The sequence below is a fragment of the Chlorocebus sabaeus genome, chromosome 29 (genome assembly GCF_047675955.1).
Source record: "Chlorocebus sabaeus isolate Y175 chromosome 29, mChlSab1.0.hap1, whole genome shotgun sequence".
NCBI classification, from domain to species: Eukaryota; Metazoa; Chordata; class Mammalia; order Primates; family Cercopithecidae; genus Chlorocebus; species Chlorocebus sabaeus.
Window position 1 is genome coordinate 3742211 of NC_132932.1, and position 10058 is coordinate 3752268.

At 40.5% G+C, this 10058-nt stretch overlaps 1 protein-coding gene and 1 pseudogene across 3 annotated transcripts; one reads left to right on the plus strand and one right to left on the minus strand.

Annotated features, from left to right (window-relative positions):
- Nucleotides 1-231: 231 nt before the first annotated feature.
- RNASE10 (ribonuclease A family member 10 (inactive)) lies at nt 232-5993 on the minus strand. Of its 3 annotated transcripts, XM_007990667.3 has the most exons (3): nt 5774-5993; nt 4887-5015; nt 232-1985 (listed from the first exon to the last, which is right to left on the minus strand). In XM_007990667.3, the coding sequence occupies exon 3, from the start codon at nt 1978-1980 to the stop codon at nt 1333-1335; it is 648 nt and encodes a 215-aa protein (XP_007988858.2). In that variant the 5' UTR covers nt 1981-1985; nt 4887-5015; nt 5774-5993; the 3' UTR covers nt 232-1332. The 3 variants fall into 3 exon arrangements, with proteins under 3 accessions (XP_007988858.2, XP_007988859.2, XP_072869059.1); XM_007990668.3 differs by having other exon boundaries at nt 4895-5993; XM_073012958.1 differs by having other exon boundaries at nt 4887-5993.
- On the plus strand, nt 2004-7356 carry LOC103231519 (prostaglandin E synthase 3 pseudogene; annotated as a pseudogene).
- Nucleotides 7357-10058: the final 2702 nt, after the last annotated feature.

Here is a 10058-nt window from a genome sequence, read left to right on the forward strand (position 1 = left end):
CCCATTCATTCCACATCTACTGGGCACCTAATATAAGCACTATTCTGCTTCTGGACATAATTCAAAAGATTGCTCACTTTCTCTTTCTCTCTTTTCCTCTCTCTTTTTCTCACTCTCTTGACCCACCCTCTTCCAACTCCCTGTGCCAGACTCTGACTATAGGACTAACATCTGCTTACATGACTGACTATAGGACCAACATAGCATAAGTGATCAGTATCGGCTGACTGAATCTCTAAAAGGACCCAGATAAAGAGAAGGGAAGGCCCAAAAAGAAAAAGAAGAGGAATGGGAGAGGCTGGGCGCAGTGGCTCACACCTGTAATCCCAGCACTTTGGGAGGCCGAGGTGAGTGGATCACCTGAGGTCGGGAGTTCGACACCTGGCCAACATGGAGAAACCCCGTCTCTACTAAAAATACAAAATTAGCTGGGCATGGTGGCGCATGCCTGTAATCCCAGCTACTCGAGAGGCTGAGGCAGGAGAATCGCTTGAACCCGGGAGGCTGAGGTTGTGGTGAGCTGAGATCGAGCCATTGCACTCCAGCCTGGGCAACAAGAGTGAAACTCTGTCTCAAAAAAAAAAAAAAAAAAAAAAAAGAAAAACAGGAAAAATAAACGAAGAAAAGAAGCAAAGGACAAAAGCAAAGGTAAGAGATAAAAACAAGAAGCAAAGCAAGGAGGCTGGTAGTAAAAGATGGGAAGAAAGAGAAAAGGGCAGTGAAGGGTCAAGAAAAAAGAGTTCTATCCTTGCTCCAGCCCATGTTCTATCTTGGTCTACAGCAGCACACCACCTCCCCAGCAGACCCCCAAACCTAGTCCCTAAATTTTTGCAAGCTCAGAAAAGGAAGCCTGATCTACATGGTCCTCCAGAAGCCGTCACGGATAGAATCACTTTAACTGCATCCACAACACAGAAGTGCAATTGTGCAAAACCCAAGAGTGTTATGTGATTGTTGTAGAGGCTCAGGGTGGGTAGCAGGAAGAACATGGGTAAAGGATACACTAAACTCTTCCAGTCCACATCCAGAGACAAACTTAGAAAAGGAGACAAATCGATGGCCAGGACTACAGTAGGGACTACAGCAGCTCTTCACTTACTCCTTTCCAGGGTAAGGGAAAGGAGAGACGGAGAGCTGAGAGAAACGAGGTATCATCACCTTATTCTACCACCTGTAATCCTAGGAACAAAATGCAAGTTGGGTGACCCACAAGGCAAGGAAGAATTACATCTGCATAATACCTAAGACCAGGAAAACTACATGCGAAAGAAGTAGTAAAAAAGGAAGAGGAACAGGACAATGTGAAGAGTAAAAATATGATGAATTGCTTCATTATCCAGTTGGTAACTGGAGTTTCACGTCATTACAGGTTATAATAATGTGCTTTTTTATAACAGAAGTTAGGTAATTGCAGTTAGGAGTGACCTGGTCTGGTTTGGATAGCTCGCACAATGTCAAATCAAAAGGTCGGGAGCTTTTGTAACATTTTCCCCCCTCGAGCTCACAGGCAATGACAGGACTGTTACAGACAGCTTTGACTGTCTTTAGATCCTCGTGGATGAATGCATACTGGGCTATGCAACTCTGATTGGGCTCCTTCATCTTGTGTGCCATCATTTCATTGCATTCTCTATCTGTCTGGTCAAGCCTAAGATAGTCTTTGTTGCTCTGAAAGACAGCTGAGGCTCTGAGCATCTTGTTTCCTCCAACCTCATCTTCATTGAGGATGGGATCTTCCGGCCAGCCAGGTTGCACCACTTCTTTGTTGCCAAGTACCAGCGTTTCTGTGGTTTTCGTGCTCTCTCCCTCCTCAGTGGCCTCAGTTTCGTCCTGTGAGTCACTGGACCAAAATTCATTGAGCGGTTGATCACTCTCCTCCAAGACTGCTGCAGCCATTTGAAGCCCCAGCCCCAGGCCCATCCCCAGGCCCAGCATCAGCATCAGCAACATGAAAAAGATCTGCACCAGATTCAGCTTCATTTTGCCTGGAGAGGAAGCGGGAAATGGAAGAACGTGACTTTGAGATCAAAATTGGCTCCAGAGACTGTAGTCTCCCTAAGCCCTACAGCATTGTATTTGGGGTCTCTTCTCCCTTCTCCACATTACCCTCTTCAAGGCAGTGATTTCTCTTTCCTTTCCCATTTCTCTTGTTCCTCCCCACCACATTCCCTGTTGCTGTGTAATAAAATGTGGAAGTTTCCTCATGTTCCTTCTCTTGAAGACTAGGAAGATGACCAGGGGAAGCAGTTCTGGGGCAATTTACATATGGTAAATCAGTAAGGAAAGTTGACATCAACCGATTCTTTTTTTTTTTTTTCCTTTTTGAGACAGGATCTTGCTCTGTCACCCAGACTGGAATACAGTGGCACCATCATAGCTCACTGAAGCCTCAATCTCCCAGGGTCAAGTGATCCTCCTGCTTCAGCCTCCCAAGTAGCTGGGATCACAGGCACACACTACCATGCCCAGCTCTTTTTTTTTTTTTTTTGGAACGAGTCTTGCTATGTTGCCCAGGTTGGTCTCGAACTCCTGGGGTCAATTAATCATCCCACTTTGGCCAAAGTGCTGGGATTAGAAGTGTAAGCCACCATGCTCATGACATCAATTGATTCTTAAACAGAAATTCATTCCAAATAACCAGAGAATGATTGAGAAGACAAGTATGTACAGTGTCACACTCTCCTTTAGGGAAATTCTTGTAGAAAGCCTTATTCTCAACCTAGGACTAGATTTACCACAGAATACCAGCTCTTTAATTTTATCCCAAATTTGCTTTTGCTCATTCAAGTATCTATTACTCTTCTTGCTACCCACCTTCCCCACAAAAGATAAAAAGGAATAGAAAAAGTACCACAGACCATTCTTACTCCTAAGCTGAGGCTGGAGGGAAGATGTCCAATTTTACATCTCAGGCCCCTGCTGAAGCTGTATCTTGTCAAGACAGATTCCTTCTACTACTAAAGATCTCTTAACACCTGGGTAGTCTTGCTGATTGGCTTTGTACTCTCAGGGAAGAAATGGAATAAGAATGAAACCAAAGAAAATCAAACAATTGACCTGCTGCGGGTTCCCTTACTCATAAAGATCCTAAGGAGGCCAGGCTTGGTGGCTCATACCTGTAATCCCAGCACTTTGGGAGGCCGAGGCAGGTGGATCACCTGAGGTTAGGAGTTCAAGACCAGCCTGGCTGACATGGTGAAACCCCATCTCTACTAAAAATACAAAAATTAGCTGGCATGGTGCCACACACCTATAGTCCCAGCCACTCGGGAGGCTGAGGCATGAGAATTACTTGAACCCAGTAGAAGGCCAAGATGGTGCCACTGCACTACAACCTGTGTGACAGAATGAGATTCTGTCTCAAAAAAAAAAAAAAAAAAAAAAGATCCTAAGGAGAGCTGAGCATGCATCTTTGTCCTGCTAGGCCAGTCTCATCCCCTTAACAAAGAGAGACATTCCCTGCCAGAAAAAAAAAAAAAAAAATTGCTATGAAGAACATTATTGAGGCAACTGATAAAATTATAATCTCTGTAGTAGATAAGAGTATTATGGCAGTCCCCCTCATCCACAGGGAATATGTTCCATGACCCCAGTGAATGTCTAAAGCCCATATGCACTGTTTTCTTCCTATACATAGATATCTACATACGTTTAATTTATAAATTAGACAATGTGTATTAACAACAACTAATAAAATAGAACAATTATAACAATGTACTGTTCAAATTTTGCAGATAAAAATTCTTTCTTACTGTAGATTTTACCAATTGCAGCATATGCTTCCCCCCCTTTCCTTATTAAGTTGAGAAACTTTCACCTTTTCACTTAAAGGGAGCACTTTACGGGTTCTTTTTGAATATCTGAATTGCCAGCATCATCATTCTTGCACTTTGGGGCTATTATTAGGTAAGATAAGGGTTAGGTGACCACAAGCACTGAGATACCTTGATGGTGCATCTGATAATGGATACTAAGTCGCTAATGGCTGGGTGGTGTCTACAACATGGATACACTGGACAAAGGGATGATTCACATCCCAGGTAGGATGCAGTGAGACAGTGAGAGATTTCATCACATTACTCAGAACAGTATGCAACTTTAAATTATGAATTGTTTATTTCTAGAATTTGCCATTTAGTATTTTCAGACCATAGTTGACCACGGGTAACTGAAGCTGGGAAGGGAGAACCACTGTATATATGTGTTTGATATACTGAATGTAAAACTGTACCTTGATTATTTAAGAAAAGATCCTTCTTCTTAGCAGATGCACACTGAAATATGAAGGAGGAAAAGAGCACAACGTATGCAATATACTCTCAAATGCTTCAGAATATAGATATATGGATGTGTATACATGTGTGTGTTTACAGAGAGAGAAAGAAAATGATAAAAAATAAATAGGGGAGCCTGGGCGCAGTGGCTCACGCCTGCAATTCCAGTACTTTGGGAGACTGAGGCAGGCAGATCACTTGAGTCCTGGAGTTTGAGACCAGCCTGGGCAACATGGTGAAACCCTGTCTCTACAAAAAATACAAAAAAATTAGCCGGGCATGGTGGTGTGTGTCTGTCATCCCAGCTATCCGGCAGGCTGAGGTGGGAGGATGGTTTGAGCCCAGGAAGCTGAGGCTGCAGTGAGCCATGATCCAACTGCTACACCCCAGCCTGGGCAACTGGAGAGAGAATCTATCTCTAAATAAATAAATAAATAAATAAGGGAAGTTTAAAAAAATAATGTATCTGGATAAAGAATATTCATGAGTTCCCTGAATTGTTATTGCAATTTTTCTGTAAAGTTGAAAATATTTTTTAAAAAGTATTTATTTTTAAAAAGAGAGAGCAGCTCCATGTTGTTTCTTGAGGCACCCAACACCTCTGTGACTTACCTACATACCTAAGAAGCTGCAGAGATTCTTGTGTCCTCTCTTTCCCCAAGTTCTTCCCTCCCAGGGTTTCCTTCTTCCTGAGCAGTGCCTTGGCTGCTAGTCTTCCTGAGCAGTGCCCTGGCTGCTAGTCTGAAGAAAAGTGGTTATCTTCGGTGGTCCCCCTGCTCTTAAACACATACTTACTTCCTAAACCCACCCCCTTTTTCACTTCCTCCGCCTAGCACCGATCAAACACACTCAGCCAATTGTTTCTGTTCCCATAAACACTTTGAAGTGAGGCTATCTGGGCACTGAGACAGATCCAGACATCCAAGACAGGAAATGTCTCCAGCCTGGGAAATTGCAGACAGTTTTGTTTCATGGATCAATTGTTCTGCTCCTGAGTTACACCCACTACCCTGTGGTTTATGCAGCCTGATCTTGTGCATGAATTTCAAGTTTAGTCTTTTCTTGTATTTGCTACATGAACACATGTACTTCCTTTAATTCTCTCCTATAATTTCTGCAGTGTCAAGATCTTTGGCCTTTATTTGGCCATCTCTCCAACATAATTATTTTGCTTTTCACACTTTACAAGTGTATTATGACAAGATTTAGAGTATTTGAGTCAATCATGAGTTTTCACATATCTTTACCCATACTTTTATCCAGTTGTTCACTCTCTACTCCCTCTTTCCATTCCCCCAGCCAATAGTCACATTCCCATAAAAATATCCAGATTTTGCGAATCTGATCATTTAGCCCTAGATAGGAGACTATCCAAAGCAGCACTATCCTTATCAATCCCTAGAGTCTGGATGAATAAAACCAGGAGGGTTACAATGTTGATCCTAAGGTTCACTTCTTTAGCAAAAATTGACATTATGAGATAATATTTTTAAAATCACCCTGGAGACACTTTCCTCTTCTCCCCGACCAGAGGAGCCGCTCTTTCCGCGCGGTGCATTCTGGGGACCGAGGTCGAGCCCGCCGCTGCCGCCTTCGCCTGAGGGAAGCGAGAAGAGGCCGCGACCGGGGAGAAAACGCGGAGTCGCCGCTGGAGAGAAGTGGACTCCCTAGCAGCAGCCGCCGCCAGAGAGGCCCGCCCACCCGTTCGTCCGTCTCCCTGCCCCGTTCACAGTGCAGCCTGCTTCTGCAAAGTGGTACGATCGAAGGGACTATGTCTTCACTGAATTTTGTGTTGAAGACAGTAAGGATGTTAATGTAAATTTTGAAAAATCCAAACTTACATTCAGGTGTCTCGGAGGAAGTGATAATTTTAAGCATTTAAATGGAATTGATCTTTTTCACTGTATTGATCCAAATGATTCCAAGCATGAAAGAACGGACAGACCAATTTTATGTTGTTTATGAAAAGGAGAATCTGGCCAGTCATGGCCAAGGTTGACAAAATAAAGGGCAAAGCTTAATTGGCTTAGTGTCGACTTCAATAATTGGGAAGACTGGGAAGATGATTCAGATGAAGACATGTCTAATTTTGATCGTTTCTCTGAAATGATGAACCACATGGGTGGTGATGAGGATGTAGATTTATCAGAAGTAGATGGAGCAGATGATGATTCACAAGACAGTGATGATGAAAAAATGCCAGATCTGGAGTAAGGAATATTGTCATCACTTGGATTTTGAGAAAGAAAATAACTTCTTTGCAAGATTTCATAATTGAGAGAATTCCTGAGTTGATAGCTCTAAAGGCAGATGCTGTATTTGCCTACCTTAACCCATTTTTCAACCTGTTTGTTTTTTAAAAGGCTTCACTAAGGGTTGATATGTACCACTGTATGCGGCAATTTTAAGTCAGCTAAGGCAATAACCTTATGCATGAACATTTTCCAGACTTTCATGAAGCTGTTGAGGTCCTAGGCAATTGATGCAGCCGTTGTGATAAACACATACATCTCACCTAAGTCTCCTTTTCTTCATAACATAGATACTGACATGATAGGAAGCTCTCAGCTTAGGGAAAGATAACTAAATTTTAGATTATAGAACATGGATTCAAAAGTGGCTGGAACAAATTGGCTGACACCTTACTGGTAACCTGCTATTCCTCTGGTGTTACCCTTCAGGATTGTTCCACTAAAATTTATTTTTCAAAAAATTTACTTCACATCATTCTATGTAAGTGTGTACCTTAGCTAAAACTAGAGAATGCCCTAACTTAGATGGTTTTTGAAGCCTATACATTTGGTATTGTTTGACCCTTAAGCTTTTACATCTCTTAGCACGGAGGACGAAGAAAGCTGTACATTGTTGCTTAAGAGTCTGTACATTTAGACCAGATTTGTATTTGCACTGTCAAGTATGGCAAATGAGTGAAAAATGTTTAATACACTATTGGATTTTTTATTTATTTTTTTGATTCAGCTTATACCAGGGCTGAAAACCTCCATTTATGTTCATGACAGTGGGGATTTTTTTAAATGTCTACATTCTGTCTAATAAACTGTTGGAAGACTTCTTGGCTGTCCTTTCAAAAATAAATAAATAAATAAATAAATAAATAAAAAATAAAATCACCCTGGAGACTGTTAAAGCACTATTTAAAAACCTCTGTAGACATAAACACAATCTTTTAAGATGTTTTCCTAAACTGTGGTATACAAAAATAAAAAATAAAAATAAAAGAAGATGTTTTCCTTAGTCCTTCAGGCAGAAGTTTTCAAATGGTGGTCTAGGAGCCATCTCTGTGAGTTACAAAGTCTCCTGGGCTGACTTTTTGCAGTGCTGGTGTTTATAATTCACAATAAGAACACTAACACCAACTACCAGTATTGAGCACTTCCTTTCGCAAGGCACTTACTGCATTTCACCCTCACATTTGCTTGTGGTATCCCTCTTTGGTGTCTATTCTGCCCATTTATTCTGGTGAGGTCTATTTGCAATGTGAAAAGAAAATCAAGAATTCTTCACTGAGCCCAGTAGCAGTTTAAGGTCAGCAGGGGTAATGTATTCAGCAACCACGCATCACCTGCTTCTTTATAACTAAAGTGTTTTGTTACTACTAGAGATCATTTGAAATTAACCTTTAATTAAATATAAAGAAAGAATCTAAGTCTGTATAAGTATAACCTTTAGACCGGACAGGTTTTTATTTTCTTTTTTTTTTTTTCTTTTTCTAGGCTACAGTTTTCTCATCTTCTAAATTTGAATCGTTCTTGGACATAAAATGGTTTATAATACTAAAAACAGTTTAAATAAAAAATGAATAAATTTGGATAATAGTAGCACTTACTTCACAGGGCTGTTGTAAATATTATATAAGACACTGCACGTAAAAGGCTAAATGTAGTAGTTGTTGTTGTTATTGCTCTTACATAGTGATTACCAACACATGCTCATTACCCACCCAATCAGTATCACTTTCTGTTTAGAAATAGCACATGCTAAGGACCGTGGCTACCAACACTGCTCACTGGATCTTCTAGAAGAGTCAACCAGTATCCTGGAATCTTATAGAAGGAATTATGAGAAGGCTGATATAGGATGACCCTCATTTCACAAATAAAGAAGTGGCTCAAGTAAGTTAATATCCCAAATGCTACAGATAACTAATAGCAGTTCTGATACTAAAACCCCTGACTTGTAGTTAAGAAAAATTTATGATAGATAAATAAGTAGATGGTGGATAAATGATAGGTAGATAGACAGATAGATAGGTGTAAAGAGATAGTGGTAGAAAAGATTGATGTTAAAACTGAACCCTACAATTCTCCCAGCTTATTTCCTAGAAAGAGTTTTCCGGCTGTGGCACAGACAGGGAGACCCAGGCAGAGTCCGCCAGTCTTCCTGAGCTGAGGAGATAAAATTGGGGGACCAAAGAAGCCAAGGCAACTGGAGTTCACAGAGCACAGTACCAGAGAGGACAGAATTGCAGAGAGAACTTCAGAGATCTGGAGTGACAAGATACCACTGCGTATCTATCAGAATGGCTGAAAGAATAAACAGCGAAAATACCAATTGCTGGCAAGGTTGCAGAGAAACTGGGTACATGCATACATTAACAGTGAAAATATAAAGTGTTATGGCCACTCTGTAAAATAGTTTGTCAGATTCCTTTTTCTGTTGATACATAATAGTTGTACATATTTGTGGGGTTTTGATACGTTCATACAATGTTCAATGATTAAATCAGAGTAATTGGGATATCCATCACCTCAAGCATTTATCATGTCTTTATGTTGAGAACATTCCAAATCTTCTAACCATTTTGAAATATACAATAAGTTATTGATAACTGTGGTTATCTTGCTGTGCTAGTAAACACTGTAACTTATTCCTTCTGTCTAACCGTATGTGCTTACCATACAACCCAGCAATTGCACTCCTTGGCATTTAACCCAAAGAAATGAAAACATATTTTCACATAAAACCCTGTACAGAAATAAAATAGCGGTTTTATTCATAATATTCAAAACCTGAAAACCATCCAAATGTTCTTCAGTGGGTGACATGTTAAGCAAACCATGGTACATGTACCATGGAGTACGACCCAGCAGTAAAAAGGAATGAACTATTGATACACAATAAATTAGATGCATCTCAAGGGCATTATACTAAGTGAAAAAAATGTATCATCAAGTAGCCATGTACTGTATGATTCCATTTACATAACATGGAGAACAGATTCATAGTTTCCTGGGGCAAGGATCATTGGGATAGGGATATATGTGTGACTACGAAGAGGTATCACCAGGGAGATCTTTGTGGTGATGGAATAGTTCTGTATCTTGATTGCAATGGTGGTTACAGGAATAAACAGATAATAAAATGACTTGTAACTACACACACACACACACACACACACACACATGCACGTCACACTAATGTTTATTTCCTGGTTTTGATATTGTACTCTTTAAGTGGCATAAAACCACTGGGGAAAACTGTTGATGGGTACATGGAAACTCTCTATACTATCTTTGCAACTTTCTGTGAATCTATAATTATTTCAAAATAAAAAGTTTTTCAAAGTGTTAATGCTCATTATAGAAGTTTTACATAATAGTATATAGAAACACACAAATACACACACAAGACCCTCATCCTACTGTTATTTACATTTTGATGTGTATCTTTGCAATCTTCCTCCACCCAACTCAACCCCATGTTGACGTTAAGTTCAACATGTCTATTGAAACTACAAGTTGGCCGGGCACGGTGGCTCAGGTT